General features: G+C 44.4%; 1 protein-coding gene across 11 annotated transcripts in view; it reads right to left on the bottom strand.

The window, feature by feature from the left end:
- The window catches only part of MTSS1 (MTSS I-BAR domain containing 1), a 125,202-nt gene extending 105,066 nt beyond the window's left edge, over window positions 1-20,136 (bottom strand). For 10 of the 11 annotated variants that reach the window (XM_054269925.1, XM_054269902.1, XM_054269950.1 and 7 more), the window contains exons 1-3: window positions 19,646-20,136; window positions 3,482-3,543; window positions 689-762 (exon numbers count right to left, since the gene is read on the bottom strand). In XM_054269925.1, the coding sequence (XP_054125900.1) occupies window positions 689-762; window positions 3,482-3,543; window positions 19,646-19,717 (208 nt within the window). In that variant the 5' untranslated portion in view covers window positions 19,718-20,136. The remainder of the gene's footprint in view (window positions 1-688; window positions 763-3,481; window positions 3,544-19,645) is intronic. The other variant, XM_054269909.1, reaches the window with a different exon arrangement.
- Window positions 20,137-20,703: the final 567 nt, after the last annotated feature.

Raw genomic sequence — 20,703 nt, 5'->3', positions numbered from 1 at the left:
ACACCACTGCAGGGACATCTGCACATGATGCCTTGGTCACTGGGCATCCAGCATGAGAGAGAAGCAGCCTTTTGTCTCCTTCCAACTCAGCAGGCTGGAAAGAATGCCAGCTGCACTATTCTGGCTCTCCATACTCACCAATAAGCTGAGACTGCTACCCAGAGAAGGCCACAGGCCAGGAAAATTCAGTTTGACCAAGAACATCAGACTTAAAGGGGAAGCACAAGCAAAGTCTTTGCTCAAAGATGTAAGTACAGGTCACTGTCATCATTACTGGCAGACCCTGAAGGCCACAGATCAGCCAGTGTCTTCTCTGTCTCCAGCAGCCCCCCAGTTATTTATTCCAGCTGAGTATCAAGCCTTTTACATTTCCACAAGGTACAGAGGCGTCAGTGAATACAGATTTCTGTAAATCTTGCTTTCTAAAATATTATTCATCAACGTATAATTCAAATGGTAATTAAGAAGTGTTCACATGATTGATGACACATTTAAATTACAGGTTTCCAGCAGTTTTTTTTCAGTAAAGACAACTTCCTTTTTCACGTGCCACTTTTTCAACGTGCAAGTCCATCTAACAGATGTCTCACAGATCTGCTTGTCAATGTAACAAGACTTCTTTTTATTACTACAAATGGTATAAACCACAGAGCATTCTGTTAAACTCAATATTGACACATCTGCTTACCACGTGTATTAGTAGCCATGTCAGCCACTTTCTGAAAGGCATCCAAAAAGGCAGCAGCTGCTACTACTGTAGTCCTGAAATGCATACAGATAACAAAACATTAGCAGTGTCTCATTGATGCCTATTTAATTACTGCCAAAAACATTTAGGCTTATAAAGAATAACACTGTGAACTTGCAGAGGCCACAAAAAGTATGCTCTTTTATATCTGAACTTAGCCTTTTCCCTCCTTCCTTAATCCCTTCCTTGCTTTGTGTTAGCACTATGGACTTGGAGGCAGCCACGCTAATTCCATGCTGAGAACTGCACAGGACAGGTGCTGTTTCAAAAGAGCACAGCCACCCTCCTTCTAGCTGATTTCCTCTGAAGAACTAATATTAAGCAGTCAAACATGAAAAACAAATCTAACACACATTATACTTCACCCATTAGTGAACAAATTATAGCCACTGCTATTTTCAGGGAACATGCATATTTTAAGAATAAACATGCAGCAACTTCCTTTTTTCTAGGATCCTAGCCAAACAATTGCCTCCATTTTTCATGTGGGGAGCATGAGCATCCCTTGAAACAGAAAATTTTTTAGAAATCAGACTGGTCTGGAGCTCTCGGACAAATGGAAAAGGAAAAAAACCCTCAATTTCAAGAAAAAAACCAAAACAACTTAAACCTACAAAAAACCACCAACTCCAATGTCCAAAATAAACAAAACCCCTTTCTGATCTAGTGCTCCTCCAAGCAGGACCCTTCCTGAGAGGTACACCAGCAACCTCAGACTCCACAACCCAAAGTGCCAACCCCCCTAGCCCAATCTCCCTCCACGTGCGGAAACCCCCCCAGGCCTGTGGTGGACAGATCTGTCCAAGTGGACAGCAAACGTGAGTTACCATTTCCAGACACGTTTGCTCTAGATAAGCAAACCCCAGAGCCCTGAACACCTCAGGTCAGTCCCAGTTTCTGAAGGTTTATAGTCTGGTTGACCCAATTAAAGAGAAAGTAGGCCAGGGCCCTACAATTGTGCCCTCTCCACAGATACCTCATGGTTCTTTTTCTGCACATTTTTTCTAACAGTAACTCTGATTTTCTCTCTTGGTGGTGTCAGTCAGCCTTTTCAAGCAAAATCCAGAACAGGGACTATCACATTCACTTTGTTTCAAGAGCTCCTTGGTAGCCTCAAAAAACCCAGCAGACCTGCAGGGAAGCTGATCCTCGGCCAGAAAGACCACAGGACTGCTTAATTAGGTCAGATTTTATGCAAGTCTCACTCCAAATATGCTCAAGGTACAGAGGACATAACTGGCAGTGTGGTAAATGGCCTACTGACAGCACAAAGGATTTGAACACACACAGAAAAAAACCACCCCAGGCATGACAGGACCAAGCAAATGCATAAGGACTCTCCACATGCCCAGGAGATTAAAGGGAGGGCAACCCCCCACCCTGACAGCTAGCTAGCAATATTGGGCCCTGGAACCAGATAATCTTCTCTAAACTTTTCCTTAACACTGTTTGTGATGTTCATCTTCCCAACTTGTGGGTCACACTGTTACTCATGTACTATGTTGTTAATTATTAATTATATTGCTAATAACAAAGTTCCATTTCCCCAGTAACAAGATCCAGAAAGATCTGGCTCCAGCTCAAATGACATCTGCTGTCCTTTATCAGAGCACACAGAAATGAAACAGCAGCAAAAGGCTCACATTTGCTAGAAACAAACAGCAAATCCTCAAACACAGGCTTTCAAGCTGCCTGCTTGCATGTTCCTGTGGCACTGCACTGACAGAATGCAACACCACAGGACTGGGAAATAAACAAAACTGTGCCTCATGCCATCCCAAAGGCCTGTGTTTGGAGAGTACAAAATGCTAGGAAAGTTCTCAATTTTTCCTCTTTCTCTACTTCCTCTACATTTTCCATACTCACTGTGACATGATTGCTGGAAAAGGAAAAAAACCACAAGCAAGTGTGGCATGATAGGCACAGTGCAGCAAACAGCACATTCCAGCTGTTTAGGGCAAATGAAGCAAAGCCCAGCTTCTCTGGGAATGGTTCATAATCCAACACAGAACCACAAACCAGACTGCCAGTAACCTGTTACCACCACAGCTGCTGGGGAAAAATAATGGTGTTCTGCAGAGCAGAGAGGAGACTGTGGTTTAGGGAGAGTTGTGAGGAAATGGAGCTTGTATTTGTATCAGCAGAAACAAATTTACAAATGAATGAATTCTAGAGGTAGAATTGGTCTGAGTGTGATACTTTGTCATATATCAAAAAATCCAGAATGCCATTTTCAAAGTATACCTCAAATCCTTAGGTTTTAATAATCACCAATGTATGATCCAGCAAAGCAATTCTCTTCATCTTTAAGTCAGAAGAAAATGCTGTTAAGGCTACCAAAGATTTTTTAATATTTTGAGCCCTCTTCCCACATAACCCCTTTGTATTCTACACTATTAAAAAGGGCAACATAGACCTAACTCCAAATGTGTGTTCACTAAACAACAGTAAACTCTTTCCAATTTTTTATCAATATCCATGAAATTTAGTTTATTTTATATTTATTATGTATAGCTGATGGCATACTGTGAATTTTCCTAAATATGTGAAAACACCAGTAGTAGTATTTAAAAAATAACATGTATTGACTAAGAAACAGGTGTTGACTAAGAAACATGCACAATTTTACTAGGATGTGCTTAGGAAATTATCCTTGCAAAAGCTGCATTTAATCTTAATGTTTGCACATCCAAGGAACTGTAGGGGATCTTGACTGTGTAACATAAAACTTACCGAAGCTGAGACTGCAGTTTCCCAGCTTTATTTATAAAATCTTCCCACACTGGATAACTTCCCTGCAAGAAAACACAAAACACAACAATGAACACTTGATTTGAGCATTCTGATTTTAATACTATAGATCAAATTAAACTGGATGTAAAACAATAACTAAAACTGTACTAAATCCATGAACACCAAAATCAACTGCTTCTGAAGCCAGATGAAACCGTAGTCCTCTAATGAGGCTTTACAGTTTTTCTGAATAGAAACACTGGGCAAGAGGGATTTCAACTGAAGCAGCAAAAAGAAATGCCTTCCTTTGGATGGATACAGCAAAAAGCAAGCCCATTGAAAGCAGGGCACCAGTATACTGCAACAGCATGTACAGAGAAGCTCCCAAAACCAAAGGCAGCATCAGAGTTGTTCTTCTTTACCAACTGATCATCTGTGTTTTTTCCAGGTTCAGAGCCTGTACAATGAAAGTGTTACTGGACCAAGACACCACTTCAAGCACTGCCTCAATATAACTCTGTAATTGCACACAGAAAAGCACAGTGACAGCTCAAGACAACCAGCTTTCCCAACAGCTACCTTGTCACTGCAAGACCTGTTTCCAAAACAGTCAAAAGCCTTGGAGACAATTTCTGAATTGAAGCTGATAAAACAGTATGGCACTGAGTGTATACAAAGTGCTTAATAAGGTTTAATTCTTCCTGACTTCAAGTCTCCTATAGAATTTTCTCAATTTTTAAAGACTGGATTAAAACCCAACGTTTTACTTAGAATATGAACACAAAGTATTCTTGCAAGTCCTGATCTTTATTTGCCAAATTTAAAACAAAAAATTGCTCTCTGCCCCGAAAGTGCTCTCTGCAGAGCAAGTACAAATTTTCTGCTAACAGCAAAAATGTGGTAGAAAGAAACCTCAACATTTCCCTTTGATTGGAGTCTGGAGAGTAAAATAAAATATCCCTGCTTCCTTTAATAAAGGTATAAGACTTGCTGTTACCAGAGCAACAACACAATAAAACCCAGATAAGGCAGATCCTCAAGGCTAACATTACCCCAGCTCTGACTGGAAGAGGTTGCAAGAAAGTGCAGTTGCTTGTAGCAAACTCAATCCACCCTTATAAACTGGTCTGATTTTTGTAAGTAAACCAAAATCCACTGCTGTGAGAGACAGTGTTTTGTTTTCAGGGCAAGGACAGGTCCTTCCCTAAAAGCTGTCAGACAAATTCCAGCTCCTCAGTACAGCCTGGCAAGGCAGCTCCCAGACACCTGCTTGGAAGCCTACTGGTACTCTACTCTATTTTTCAGCAAGGCTTGTGGGGTTTTTGCAAAAAGGAAAAAAGAAAGGGAAAAGACCCCAAACAATGCAAAGCAGGTGCTCATAAAACCTTGTTATACCCTACACGACAGAGCCAATGGCAAATACAGAAAGTGAAAGAGAAAACAGCAGTCTGGGTGGCAAGATCTAGAATATAAAGTGCTTTGTGCTAAGCAAAAACCTGTCAGACATTTTAAAAATGAAAGAAACCCAATTATTTAAAAGAGGCAAAAAATGCTATTTCCCTAAACCTATTAGTCTTAGTGCAATCCGTACTCTGAACCCTCTCTCAGTGTCACCTGCAGCAGTGCATACATTATGCATGGGCATGCCAGGAGCCCTGACAGCCCTGACAATCACCAGCACGGCCCAGGGCTTTACAGGATTCTCCAGCAAAATGCAAGCCGGCAAGCAGAGGATACCAAAGCAGCCCGATTATGTTTCCATCTCCCTGGTGCATTATCCAGCTAAACACACCTGATGGCATGAAGGGGATTGACACCAGCCCGGCGTTTAGCTGCTTCCCAGGCAAGCACTCCTATCAAAACACAACTCAGGAAGAAACCCCCCCTTTTTTAAAGTTTTGGTCAATCTAGAAAGCAAATTTGGAGAAGTCAAACATTTCTACAACTATTTAGCTCTTGTCTATAAAAATGCTGTTTTCCTCAAACCAAGGCTGCTCAAGTAAGCGGTAAGAGCCCACTTTGTTTAATTGTTTGCTGTACTTGTTTGGTTGAAATCAAAGCAGTTTGTTTACCTGGGCTCCCTATACAGTGGCAACGAGCATCTGATCTCATTTCAGGCAGTAGAAAAATTGAGCTTTTGGGGCTTTTTAATGTCACTGAATTAATACCTTCACTGGTGGATTTTGTTGGAGTTCTTTTTTTGCTTGTTTTTGCATTTTTAAAGAAAACTTTCCAGCAGTTTTACATTAGGGATATGAAGTCCTATATTATTTGCTCAGCTTGCCACATCTTGGTTTCACACTCAGCTGAAAGTAAGAGGCATGTACTTCATCTGGCTTCCAGAATAATTTGCTCTCACTTTTCCCTGCTGGAGCCACATCCCCAAGCTCATCTCTCCCTCAGATCATGAAGTCACGCACTAAACTGCATCATTCCTTTCAGCTTTTCCAAAGAACATTTCCACCAGTACATCCCTGCTGAAACTGAAACCCCTTCATTCCTACCTACAGCAAAAGTGCTCAACACTACCACCACTTCACAAGACCAAATAACCAGGGGTTTATCCCAACTCCAGCAGCTAGGAAGCAAGGAAGCCATGTAAGTGATGCCTGTGGGGACAAACTAAGAGATGGCAGGAATCAAATGGTGCTGTAAATCTGCACAGTGCCAGAGCCCAGGGCAGCAACTCCTTCCCAAGACCTCCTCCTGCGCCACCTGGAGCACGGCAGCCCTGCTGTGTCTCACCTCCAGCAAACGTTCTCGCTGTTGTCAAAGCAGTGTCAAGAGAAATGTTAACAGTGGTGAAAAATACACATCCTTGATTCAACATGTATTACTTTCTCAATTTAAACACAAAGAAACAGCAGGTGGAATTTGATGTCTTTGTCCATGACACGCTTTGGCGACACAAAGCCTTGTCTGAAGAATAATAACACACTATTTTTAATGCTGCCTCTCCCAGAGCTTCCTCTGCTCCCCCTGCAATTTCCAATTTCAGCTGGCTGATAAAGAAACTAATTTTTCCCTTTTTAAATGTCAGGGTTACTCAGGCCTGGTGTTATCTGTGAAAGCAGGAGGACTCCCCCAGGTGCAGCCACACTTAGGGAAGAGCCACGCAGGATGCTGGGTCACAAATTCCCATTTAGCTCCACATGGATTAAGCCAGGGATCGATTACAGAGAGAGTTTGTTTAAATAATTTTCTTTTAAATTGATAAAGGATTAATCCAAGGACTATTTCCCCCAAAATAACTTTGTGCCCAATAATATCTTGGCCATTGAAGGCAGAAATTTGACGTGTCCTCCACAGCATGGGTGTTTCCCACTGCCTTATGACACTCCACGGCACCAAGGCCCAGGAGCTCCTCAGCAGAGCTCAGCTGCCACCCAGCATGTCACCAGAAAGCTGCAGCATGCCATTATCCTACCCCACTGCTTAATTAGTGGGCTTAGAGGTGATTAGTCACCTGATCCCATAGCCCAGCTCCAGCTAATCTGTGCCAAACACAGGCAGGGCAAACACGGGAACACCTTTCAGCCTCAGGGCTGAGAAACACCCGGTGCCCCGTGCCTGTCACTGTCACTGCATGGCCGGGCTGCAATCAGGGACATGAAACAGCTTCCCCCAGGGACACTGAGCGTGTCTGGAGTGCCAGACACACACCCAGACCTGGGCAGAGCCCTCCAAAGCCACAGCTCCCACACTGCCAGGGGAAAAGGGTGAGCCATCATCACTCAGTGAAATCCCATCTGACAGCCAGACCCCACGGACATGGGCAGATGTCCCTATTTTTGCCCACCTTCCTCACCATTCACATCTATTTTAACTGGCAATAAATTTCATCTTCTCCACTCAGGTCTGGTTTGCTCATGACAATAACTAGTAAGTGGTTTCTGTGCCTCTGTCTCAATCATTGAGCTTTTTCTTACGATTTTCTCTTTTTCTTCCACTGAGGAAGGAGAGATAAAAAGCAGCTGGCCAAGATCAGCCCACCACACCAGGGAAAAGGACAAAATTATCACCAAGATGCAGCTTGGGAAAAAGAATTTAAGCCTTGGGTGGATTTTTTTTTATTTTGGTGAACTAGCACAACTCCTCTACATAAATCCAACTCTACAAAAGATTTATGGATTATAGTTTTTCCCTACCTTTCACACCAGTGATCTCACACCAGGAATGAGAAGAGACACACATGAGAAACTCAATGATTTCTCAAAAAAGGAAGGTTAGACTTGCAGCAAAGGATATTTACTGAAATTGTTATTGATGACATCTAAAGGCAAGAATAGGAGCCCAGATTGCTGTATCTAAGATTACAACTTAAGTATCAACAGCCTTGACAGTTTTAAAATGTTCTCTCACTCTTTCTGCCAAGAAGTTATGATTCTTTTTTTCCCATTAGGCAAAAAGATGCCTACTTTATTAATTTATTTCCTTGCACCCCAATTCCCACATATGAGACTCATTCCATCTTCAAAAAACCCCTGACAGTGTCGTTTTAAGTGCTTTCATTTATCAGAAAGGCTTTACAGCCCTATTACCAGCTCCTGCTGACACATCAAGTACAAAGGCAGCAGGAACAGTTTGGAATTTTGTTCACAGCAACAACCCATCTAAACTTCTGGGGCAGGGGGAAAGAGCCAGGGAGGTGCTCTTCAGTAAAGCAAATCCAGAAGCTAATTTGGCTGTTTCAGCTACAAAGGTAACAGAGAGAAGAACCAGGAGAGAGCAGGGCCTTTGTTTTATCTCAGTGGTTATCAAAGCAGGAGCTGTGAGCCTTCCAGGAAAGTACTAACAATGACTAACTGCGAGACTTCAATGAAATGGAAAAGAAAACAGCTGCACAGGCTACAGGAGTAAGAACTTCCCCACCTCAGTGTTGTTGTTCAGCCGTGATAAGCTGAGAAGTGGAGTCCCAAACACACAACAGTGTTACAGAGCTCCACGCCCTAGTAACACATCCAAATGCCATAGACCTGGTTTTGGAACAAAAATTTTAACTTGGCTTGTACATGTGACCTCCCAGCCCACCAAAGTAAATCATGCTGGAAATCATGCTGGATTTCTTTTTATATTTTTACCAGATAACAGAATCACAAGGATTATTATGAATGTCTCATTTCTGTGGCATTCACTACACTACCTTCAAGTAGCAAAGAGATTTTATTGTGCTAAACACCACACAAGGTCACAGATGTTACACATAACAAATGGCAATCAGCAAGTATGCACATAGAGACTGCCACTTTTCCAGAGTCCTTTAACAGACAAAACCAGGAAAGAGTGGAGGGGAAGAGCACAGGAAAACAATAACAGTCTGAAAGAAAAAGGAGGGGGAAAAAATAAATGAAAAAAAAAGAAAAAAACAGGGAAAAACAATGGTTACAGCCAAGATGTCTCAACACATTGGAAGACACAACATTTGACAGGCAGTTTCCCTTCTCAGGTAACATTTGGCACTGGAAGTTTTTCCTCTTTTCTAGAAGAATCAATAGTCAATTGGGTGAAAGAGCACTTGGCCAGCCATAACTGCAGAAGTCAAAAACTGCTACCAAACACTAACACATCCTCCTCTGTACAATCCACTCATTTAAAAGCCCACAACTCATGGACAGGACTGCATAGACCCTTAACAAGTCACAAAAGGTCTTGAACATAAGGGTGAGAACAGAATCAGCATCATCTTGCCTGAAGTTCATAACTGCTCTTCTCCATCCAAAAAACTCTGCTTGGTGGCTTTGCCTCTTTCTACTCTGAAAAGCATCAAGAGCCTGTCTCATGAATGCTCCTAAGCTGCATCTAAAGTCTCAAATCTTTCTACACACTGAAACAGGAATTTTGCTGGCAAGAGAAACTTAATTCTTTATGACATAGAGATGTACACAAAATCTATTCCATTACTCCTTTGATTTTCAAATACACACATTCACAGAACAGCTTAAGTTAGAAGGGACATTTAATGACCATTTAGTCCAAGCCCCCTGCCAGGAGCAGGAATATATTTTACTAGATCAGGTTGTTCTCAGCCCCATCCAGACTGAACATGAACACTTCCAATGATGGAGAACCCACAACTTTTCTGGGTGACCTTCTCCACTGTCTCACCACCTTCACTGTAAATTAAATCAATTTGTGTCCAATCTAAATCTACCCTATCTAATCCCTATTTCTTATATTCAGAACAAGAACTCAGCCAAGTCCCAGTACTGATTTCAAGAGCATCCCTGATGCTGTCCATCATCTCTTTCCCAGTGGTGCAGAACAAGAAACAATCAGCTTGGCTTCAGCAGAGAAGTTTCAGATTACACAACCCATTCAACTATAAGACGAAGTAACAGGCAACTCTGAAAGGTCAGGCAGCTTCCTTTCACTAGAACTCCTTCAGGAAGGGTAACACATTTGTGTAGAGGTCTTGCAGGAATACTGCCACAAGCCAAGGAAAGGGACCAGCTGAATTCAAGGTCCCACCACTCTTTCTGAGCTGAAGGTATTGCCAGGCATAGGGGAAGTCTGAGCTCCATCAGCAAAAGAGACTCAACTTGTGCTGGGCCAGGAGTGAAAAGGCACCAACAGCAAAGACATGAACTCCACAGGATCTCACAGCAAGAGCTGAACACCACAGCACGGAACAGAGCAGGCAGGTACAGACTCAGGGTCTGAGAGATTACAGTGCATGCAGGTGAAAGTAAAAGCACACGAAAGATGCCATTTAAGCAGTAACTACCCTTCAGGAAAGAAAGCAGGGGTAAATCACAGTCTTGTATCCATACATTTACTTTCATTATTTCTGCCTCTTGTTTAGGGAATGGCAGCATTAGAAACTAGTTTCCCTCAGCATGCATAGTATAAACAGGCATGCCAGGCTTTGTTTTTCAAGGACATACATTATCAGAATATTGAAAATTATGCAACAAAACGCTGCTGAAGACATCTCATATGCTATTAAAAAAAACCTGTCAAATGGGCACTTCTTCTACGTATCACAGAACCACACATTAAGTAGTTTCAAAACTGTTTAGTTTTTAGTTTAAATAGTACAATTAGAACAATAAAGAAAACAGATAATGACACGAAAAAAATCAAGACTAAAATCCAGTCACTAAAATCCAGAAAAGGGCATTCACACCACCGGGGTAAAAAACCCAAACAACAACACCACCACAGATACCCATTTTTTCTACATTCTCAAACCACCTGAAGAACTCTAAAGAATGCCCAATTCCTATAGCAGCAGCATTGAAATGCAGCACTGCTTTGCAAGAACACACATTTTTATTAGATCTCACTTAAATTAGATCCCATTTAAAGGGGGAGAGGGAACCTAAGTCTGGTACCATTCTGTTGTCAGAGCTCTGTAGTCTTTAATTTGTATTATAATAATGTCTGCAGTGTGTTAGCCCATGCTCAACATCCCCAGTGCAGGATACCAGTTGCTCTATCATTGTGACTCCAATCTAGCAGTAGCACAGCAAGGACCTGTGAAAACTCATCCTGGTTACAAATCCAAGTCATGAGTCTCCTTCTATGTCAACAGGGACCACGTCAAATCTGTACTGTCCACAGTTCAGTTTCATGGTTTATAAGATGAAGAAACTCCAAAGCAGTCACTTCATGGTTTAAATCCAAGATTGGGTAATTAGCAAACAAAAGTTAGACTCGTACTGTGAGAAAATACATCATGCATAAACATACAGTCTCTCCTTCTCTAAACATAGGAAGTTATTCAAAAGACAAGGGGGTGGTGGGAAACAACTACCCACAGCATCCAGAGACCTTTTATCCCATGCCACATGAAAAAAGCTGGACATTAAGCAGTCTTCCAGAGGAAGCATTTAGTTCCACATTCTTCACTGCAGGTCTGAACAAGTCTGCAAGCCTGAATAGCAGATTTCTCCTCAGAGACTCATCAATACCACCTTTCATCCACTCAATCATTAAGTGGCCACTGTACATACTCAGCAGCTATTTTCTAAACCCACAATATTTCAGCTGGATCAAAATGAAGATAATTAAAATATCAGGAGGCAGTCAGTCAAGTTAATACCTACACAGGACAGCCTGAAGCCAACAGCCTTGTGCTGGTAATGTCACCAACACCACTGGGGTCTCATCACCTTTTTCTTTCCAAGCAAGCAGAAACCCTAATTTCTGACCATCCACTCAACGCAATCTCCATCCTACAAGCAGTCACAACAATCTCCAGGACCCAAACTACTGACAAGCACTTGAGATGACCAAGAAAGTTCCTACTGGGAGAAAGGCAGCAGCCAGGTACCCATGTTTTTAATGCTTATTGACCTTTGCCTCATGACAGACAGTGAAGTGCAAGTATATGCTTAATGCAGGCTACTTTCTTTCCATTTTACTCATGAGAAGGTAAATAATCCCTTTCAAGCTCCCAATTAGACCCTCGGTTTGCTCATGGACAATGAGCATCCATGTGGCTTGTTCATGGACGGTACTGTTAGGAGACATCCCAAATACAGCTCTATTAACAAAAAAATCTAAATTGTGCCTCTATACAGGTGGCTTCAGAGACATTACAAAGCCCACATGTGACTTTTGTGGCAAAAAAAAAAAATATATATCTCATGCTCAGATGAGAAGCATGGTGGCAGTTTATGTGAATGAGAACAAATGTGAACCCTTCTGTACTACCAACCAAGTGTCCCCAGTTACACACTCATCAGCAGCATTTTACACACCAACACAAACTCATCCCTGCAAGAATGGCTTGTTAAAGGATGACTGTACTCCAGGTAGCATCCTAGAATTCAAATCAACTACATATCACTTATGGTTGTTGACCAGAAGAGCAAAAAGAACAGAGCTCACAGAAAAACCCACAAGACACAAATTCCTCGTAATCAACCAGCTTATGGTTAAGATGTTCCACTCAGGCTTCCTCACTAAAAACTGAGAGAGGTCCTGTAGTTTCAGTTCCAGGACACTTCTGTTGAGAATTTATCAATCATCTTTAGATGTCATCTCTTCTGCCTGCAAACACCAGGTTATCACAGGGGTGAACAGCAACACTTCCTAATCAGTAAAAGCAAAGTAGCGTGTACATGGAGATAGAAACCCATTATACAGGGAGCTTAACCAACATTCCCTCATTAACTCCACCTTGTAGATGCACCCAATTTCTTCTTGTCCTAGGGGGAGGGAGTAGAAGTCACTAAACCTGCAGCCATAGCTTGCCTTTCTGTAAAATGGGAGCCATTCTTTGGAGCCAAGTCACCCAGAGAGCATTTTGAAGATGAAAGCTGCTATGGTCCTAGCCACAAAGCTACCAGACATTTTGTCTCCAATCCTTCCAAACACCGTGGCGTTCGAGCTATCTCAGCCCAGCAGGAAGAAGTCAATCAATGTCCTCAAAGGTCAGCGTAGATCCCAGCAAACAAAGCAGTGCTTGGCACTTACAGTATCAAGGCAGACATAATTTTCAAATTGAAAATGGACCCTTGAAGAGGAAAAGGCATTTCTATACATGTAGCCTAAAGAGACTACCTTATTCTGAAGGGTAGCCTCTTTATGATGCTGACTCAAACTTCTCTGTACTCATCTTTGAATGCTCTGAAGTAGACCAAGAAGCCTTTTTAGATATAGTTCCTATTTTGCTCCCTGCTTATCTTCCAGATCAACTGTCTTTGGGTAGACCATGAACCTTAAAAATGTTCTTCAGAAGCTGAAAACACAGACTGCTATGCTACAGAAGATGCTGTTTACAGATTCACAATATACTCCATCAACTCTTGGTCCTTAAAAAAATAAAACCAGCTTCTCAGGTATTTTATAACAAAAATTTGGGTTCAGTTCATGCACACTCAGAACTCAGGTAGGATGCAGCAACCTCCACTGAATATCACTCTCTGTTAGGTATTAACCAGCACTAAGCCCATAATTACACAGACTTCTTGTTCTCCAACATTTGTTCAGTCAATTGTGTTTCATGCAGCACTGCACAACTCCTTCCACACTTAGAACCTCACAAAACTTATTGTGCAGCTCTTGGCATCCTGCCAGGTCCAAAAGGAGTACTCTCAAGATATATTAAAAATCCTTGTTCTGGGTATGTCACAGGATAAGCCAGTCCAGTACACACTTATGTAGCAAATGTTCAACAGTTGTATAAATTGTTAACACTCACACAAGAGTATTTGGATCAAGAAAGCATGTGTCCCTAAAAAATAAACTACTTGTGACTAAGTATGTTCCCAGCTATGCCCTGTTGCTTGAACCTCAGTGTCTGGGCAGGCATGCAGAGGCTTCTCTTCCTGCACCATCTTCAGCCTTTGCTGCATGTCAATCCCTCCCCCTCTGAGATGTTCACAGAAAGATACTGCAGCTGCTTGGAAAAGGCAAGAATTTCAGTGTACACAAACCAACTGCCTGAGCAAGCAGGTTGTTGGGAGGCAGAGGGATAAGAAATCAGAGCGCCAGCTATGCTCCAAATGCCTTGGTGGTAAAACCTTTGAGGAACAAAATAAATGGGAAGAAAAGCTCCAAATTAACTAATTTCAGACTTTTTGTGAAGGGGAAGAAACACCAGTTTGCTAGGTTTGAAAGAGATAGTTGTCCTAAAGACTGCTGTATGAGGGACATGCCAGTGCAACATGGCAGGTGTGTTTCCTCTCCAAGCCTGGACCTACCTGTCTGTTGTATAGAAAATCACAAAATGCTTTGGGTTGGAAGGGCCTTACAGATCATCTGCCCTAACTCCATCCACTAGACCAGGATGCTCAGGGCTCCATCCAACCTGCCCTTGAAGTGATTCAGGGAGGGGCAACCACAGCTTTTCTGGAAAATCTGTTCTCAACACACAGTAAAAAAATCTTGTATCTAATCTAACCCTGCCCTCTTGACTGAAGCCATTCTCCCTTGTCCTGTCACTACATGCCCTTGTCATGTCCTTCTCCAACTCTCTTGCAGACCCTTTTAGTACTCAAGGTGCAATAAGGGCTCCCTGGTTCACACAGCCCTGCCTCTCCAATCTGACAAAATCCCTTTGGATGGCATTGCTTCCCTCCAGCATGGTGACTGCATCACCCAGCTGGGTGACATCACCAAACCTGCTGAGGGAACCCTCAATCCACTGTCAATGTCACCAAGGAAGATGTTAAACCGTGCCAGTCCCAGTGCATGACACATTTATTTTTCCTTATAGTAGTTATCATCCTTAACAGCTGGATTGAAACTAACCCTTAAAATCATCCAACTGAACATTCCTAATCTCCACAGAGATCTCAAGCTTCAAATAAAGCACAGCTGGGGAAGAGCTGTTGCACTAGGACATGTCGTGGTAAAATAAATTTGCCCGGGTTCTCTGGTACATGTGTGCTGTTCCTTGGATTAACATACTCACTGAGGACTTGCAGCTGTACCTGCTGTAGTAACTGTCTCAGCAGTTCTATTTGTTCCATCAAATACTTTTTCCTCAGTTTATATTATTTGTGTGAATATCACAAGGCCATCCCTTGTAAGCAAACAGGGCTACCTAACAAACAACTCTCAATTCTTGATGTGGCCACTCCTAGTCCAACTTCTACAAAAGCAAGTTAAAATGCTGTCTCTCACAGATCACCTTGTAAAAGCAGGTTAGAGGCTGCAAAAACATAAATGTTTCTCATGCCCATATGTTAATGTCTCTCTCTTGTGTTTCAGCCAAGAGTTTTGCATAGCTGGAAGAAAAGGTGCACCACTGCCTAGTCCAGCAGTCCCAGCAACTCCTCTAGAGTATAACAGTAGAGGTTACTGATTTATTACTGATTTTATTGTGCTGTCAGCTAAACAAATATAAATAAGGCACACACACATATAACAAAAGTTTCTAAATCATTCCAAAAACTCACATGTCTATTGGGAGCCCTGTTTCAGGACAATACCTGCACATCCCTCACATGCAGGGAGATGAATGAGACTAACTGGTAATACACACCTGACCCATAAAAATTTAGTAAATCCTCTGACTTGGTATAAATGAAGTCACAGACAACCTGTGCTCATCCAACTGCTCATTGCTCATCTTCCTCCCATGCCCACCCCCCAGGTGTCAGGTGCTGTACATACACAGAAAGCCCCTGCTCAGTCAAACCACACGCTGGCACGAGAGGGAAGACAAATAAAGAGAATGCTAAAAGCCAAAGAAACACCATCAAGCAAGTGATGAACTACAAACACAGCCAATTTCAATGTTTTCAGAGGTAGTGTTTTTTTTTCTTCAGGACAGCAGAGAACAATATGATTAAAAGGAATGTAAAATCAACTCAGAAGGAAAAGAAGCATTAAAGATCTGCTCTGCATGAGAAGACAAGTTCTTTTGAAATCCATCTGCAACAGGCCCTCCCAAAAATTAACTGCAATGATTTGCTTTGCACTAAAAGAGATATTGAAATTAACAGCACATTGCAGCATCTCATTTCTCAATTGCAAGAAATGGGTTACAAACCATTCAGATCAAATACACCCTTCCCACAGGGAGCTACAGAAAATTTGCCGCATTCAAAAACAAGTCACACAGCGTCTGCACGTAGCACACAGGACTCCTCCTCTGAGGGGACATTTCATTTTTGTTTTTATAAACTTTAATTGCTTTCAAGAAGATCTTGCATAAGAGTGTAACTAATTGTAAGTGCCACATGCTCAGTGATGTATTGTAGGAAACATCAGGGCTGTGACAATGGACCAAAATAAGGATGGGATGGGCACACACACTCCCACCTTTATGATTCTTTATTCATGTCCTGAAATCTCAAAGCACAGAAATCCAATTCCAGAGCACAATGGCCAAGTTCAGTTCCCATTGTGGACTTTACACAAACAACCCTGTCATCATGTACACCACCATATTACTCAACAAATCTGACCCTTGTTTGGCATGGAAAAAATGGACTTCCCTTGTCAGGGGACTGAAGTTCCAGATGTTCTGTTCAGCCTGGAGGAGACTGAGGGGTGACCTCATTGCAGCCCACAGCTTCCTCACCAGGGGAAGTGGAGGGGCATCTCTGTGCAGTGCCAGGACCCAAGGAACAGCATGAAGCTGTGCCAGGGGAGGTTTAGGAAGGAGATCAGGAAAAGTTTCTTCACCCAGGGGGTGTTTGGGTACTGGGACAGGCTCCCCAGGGAAGTGGTCACAGCACCAAACCTGACAGATTTTAAGAAGCATTTGGACAAAGTACTCAGGCACACAGTGGGGTTGTTGGGGTGTCCTGTGCAGTGCTAAGAGCTGGATTCAATGATCCTTGTGGGTCCCTTCCAACTCAAAATACTCTGTGACTCTGTGATGCACAATAACGTGCAGTACAAATGGGATGCTTATTAACTGCTCTTACATTTACTGAGTAACATTTCTCCAAATCACTTAGCTTTATGCTGAGTTTTTTTGAAGCAGGTTTTGTTGAGTATTAGACACAAAAATATTTTTGACGGAGGGTGGAGAGAAATTTGGGGTTTATGGAGAAAACATTAAATGCCATTCAAGAGACCTCAGCCAGCAAGACACAATCTTGCTGTCAAAAAATATGATGTGTTAGCCACACTGACATATATTGCCCATATGAAGTCTCAGATATAATAGAGTACATAGAGACAAATGGAAACAATCACATTGCTCAGAATTGTAATTCCAGTTCCTGTAACCTTGTCAGAACCAAGCAGAGTTCAAAATTAACAACAAGTACACCTGAGCCAGTTCTGTCTTACTGTGAACAAAGAGAAAAATCAGTCCGCATGTACTGTATCTTCATCACCTCAGCTGCAGCACCCATCTGCATCCATTGGCAACACTTCAGAGTAATTGAGCTGTTGATTAACCCTACCATCTTTATAACAAAGTTTAAGGTAGAGCAATACATATGATAAAAGAACCTGTGAAGCATTTGGTTAAAAAAAGGCGGATGCTGCATCAAATCCCTCAGCACTGCAGGGCATGTGGGGCCTTGATCACAGCCTGCCATGAGAAACAGGCACGGAGGGAGCACTCGGGGATGCGTGGGCAGACCCCTACGCAACATCTCCGAGATCCTGCCAGCAGCCTGCCCACACAGATCTGACTACGTGAAACAGCACTTAAAATGCTAATTTTCACTTTACTACTAAAGGCGTGATTAGTTGAAAGGTTCTGGTTAATTATCAAAAAAAAATAGCTACTTTTCCTTAGAAATTTAGCTCCTTTCTGCACAATTCACAAAGAATCCCAGTGCATCTCAGTAGTACAGCATCAGCTGCATCAAATCCAACTACAGGTAAAAATTCTTTGTTCTACTCATGCTAAATAATGAGCAGATTTTTTTTAACCATAACAACCACCATGCTGCTAAAGATCTGCAGCTATTCCTTCCAAACCTCCCCCTTCAGTAATTGCAACTTCACAAAACAGGTTCCACTACTATGGAGCATTAAGAAAAAAATATTCACACCTGTGCCCATCTCCATACACTCATGTCAACATGTTTTCTGATGAGCAGCATTCCCATACAAGTAGCAATGTGCAGAAGAAAAAAAATGAATCCACACAGAGGCCCACTGGCTTAAGAGCAAGAAAAACCAAATGCATCACTTATGAAAAGAAGGAAAGAATAAACATACTCTGTGTCCCTCTGTGATGAAACCCAAAACCACACTTGATCTGGAACAGAACATCTCCTGCCTGTTCCCTGCACTGACCACTAAAATGATTCCATTATTTGTGATCATTTCCTGCTTTTGGGGGGGATTTCTTTTATTTTAAAGTGCAGTCATTATTAAAAATCCAAGGAGGCTGAGAGCTTGAGGACCACCACTGCCAGGTCTGCAGCATTGTCTTGACAGATATACACAGACTGCCCCCTCCTCTCTGCAACCTGCCTGCTCTTGACAAGCCACACTTTTAATTAAATGTCTCCTAAGATCTGTTGAGAGGAACGTGCATATGAACGTTTGCAAAAAAATAACTTCTAGCGCAAACAGCTTCACCACCCTCCCCAAGAAATACACTAGAAGCCATTCACCTCTGCCAGGCTCCCTCTTACAGCAGACCCTGTCCTCCAATACCACCTGGCAGCTCTTTCTCCCGCAGCCCCGCATGAATTAGAACACCCAGAGAAATCCCATGCCCTGCCTGGGAAAAGCACAGCGGGCACGGTTGCCGCCTTTAAATTACGGCAGTCCCCATTATCTGACACGTCCCTCAACATCTCCCGACAACTGCATCCTTCCCAGTCGGCCCTGGCAGGCAGACAAGCTGTCCTTGTCCAGGGGAACACTGCAGTATTCTGCAGTACGGCCGTGTGCCGGAGCCTGGGCGCCTCCAGCCCCGGCTTTGGGGGAGACATGACGGGCAGAACACAGCAACGCTGTTACGCTATTTACTTCCACGAGAGAAGGGTGGGAGGCACCCGCTCACCCAAAGAAAACCCTGCAGGAGTGCCCTTGGCTGCCAAGGATGGAGCGGGAGCGCCTCTCTCAAAGGGACCCTTTGGCAGAGCCGGGATCAGCACACTCGGGTTCTGGTGGCTGGTGGAGAGACCCCCGCGCTTGAAACCTTTGCACCCATTCACAGAAAGAAGGAAATGCCACCTCCACGAGCATATACAGCGTGAAAATAATACCACACCGAGCCGCAATTTTAATCCAGGCACACATCAACTTGTGAGCATCTCCAGGCAGAGATTTTTTTCCATCGCGCCCATCAGCTTGGCACCGAAACGCTCACACTGCCCTTCCGAGCCCCACCCCACGGCTGACATGCTCCGCGCCCGGCGCCTCCGCACCACGCTCCCGCCCCGCGGCATTCATTCTGCTACCGATCTGACAGCCCACACCAGGCGAGAAAAAAGGAGAATAAAAATATTTGTAAAATAAAGAGGCAAATCGCTGACCCTGGTGCAAGGTAACAGCTTGCATGTTTGAGCAGGACAAATAGAGAAAAGAAGGAAGGAGGAGGGAGACAGAGGCGGTATCCTGCAAGCCCCAAACCCTGGGTGTGAGGCCAGGAGCCCTCTGCCAGGCCGGTCCCGCCGGCGGGGACGCGGACACAGCCCCGGGCAGCGTCGCCCCAGAGCCGCGGGGAGGTCCCGCCGCCTCCAGCCCCCGATGCGGCTGCACCGCCCGGGGCGAAGTTTCGCCGGGCCAGGTGGGAAGACGCTTCCCCTCCCCTGTGCTCCCACACACACCTCAGCCTCTTACCTTCATGTCGCTTATGATGGTCTGGAAGAGCCCTCCGAGCGCACTACATTCCTTCTCTATCACAGCCTCCATTTTCCTGGCTGGAGCTCACAGGAGGAGCAGGATTTCACCGCTACCGCTGCAACTGCACTGCTCAGCTGGAGGAAAATCAGACCCCCCGGGCTCCCACCTCACCCCCCCCAAAAAAAAAAAAAAAAAAGGAGGGGGAGAAGGGACAAACAAGCTGATGTAGGCAACGAGAGGGAAAAAAAAAATACACCCCAACACACCTGAACCCCTGTCTGCCTGCACCTCTACAAGGGGATAAAATCCAGCGCTACTGGCGCGTCTCTCCTACACGCACCTCCCCGGCACCCGGGCACTCAGCACCGAGCGGGCGCTACGAGCCCATGCGGGAGCAGCCACAGGCCCCATCACTGCGCATCGCGGCCCCGGCCCCCCGCGCCTCCCGGCACGGCAGCGCTCAGGGCAGCGGGCGCCCGCGGCGCTGGGCGAAGCGCACTCCGAAAAAACGGGAGGGGGGGCAAAAAAATATCAGCGTCTATTAAAAGGGATCGAGCGTCAAGCCGGTCCTCGCGGAGTAGCCTGGAGGGGATCTCTGGCAACCCCAGCGAACCAGACTACAGCCAAAGCACCCAACCCGCTGCCTGCCCTCTCCGGGAACAGCCGCTCCGCCCGCCCGTGCCGCTCCCGCGGCGGCAGCGCCCGCCCCCGCCCGGCCCCGCGCCCAGCGCCCCGCCCGCCCCGCCGCGTCACCAGCGCGGCCGCCCATTGGCCCCGCGCGGCCGGTGGGCTGGGGACCGCGGGTTCGCGCCCCGCTGCCGACGGGGCCGCCTCGAGGACTCCGCTGGACCCGGACCGGTTCCCGTGCTTCCGTGCAGAAACTGACTTGCATGTTTAGCATTCGGCGAAGAAACTGTTTTATTCTGGTGACATTCGCCGAAATGGCCCAAATTCGGCTGTTTCTGGTGACAAGCGTCTGCCTGAGCCCCCCGATGCCGCGCTGAGAGGCCTCGCAAAGCTGCAGCCTGCGGAGTGCAGCCGGCAGCAGCTGTGAG

Source organism: Melozone crissalis, unplaced genomic scaffold, assembly GCF_028551555.1.
Source record: "Melozone crissalis strain CALT ecotype California unplaced genomic scaffold, PUWL_Pcris_2 ptg000002l_1, whole genome shotgun sequence".
Classification (NCBI taxonomy): Eukaryota; Metazoa; Chordata; class Aves; order Passeriformes; family Passerellidae; genus Melozone; species Melozone crissalis.
Note: the sequence above shows the minus strand (reverse complement) of the source record. Positions and strands in the feature narration are given on the sequence as shown.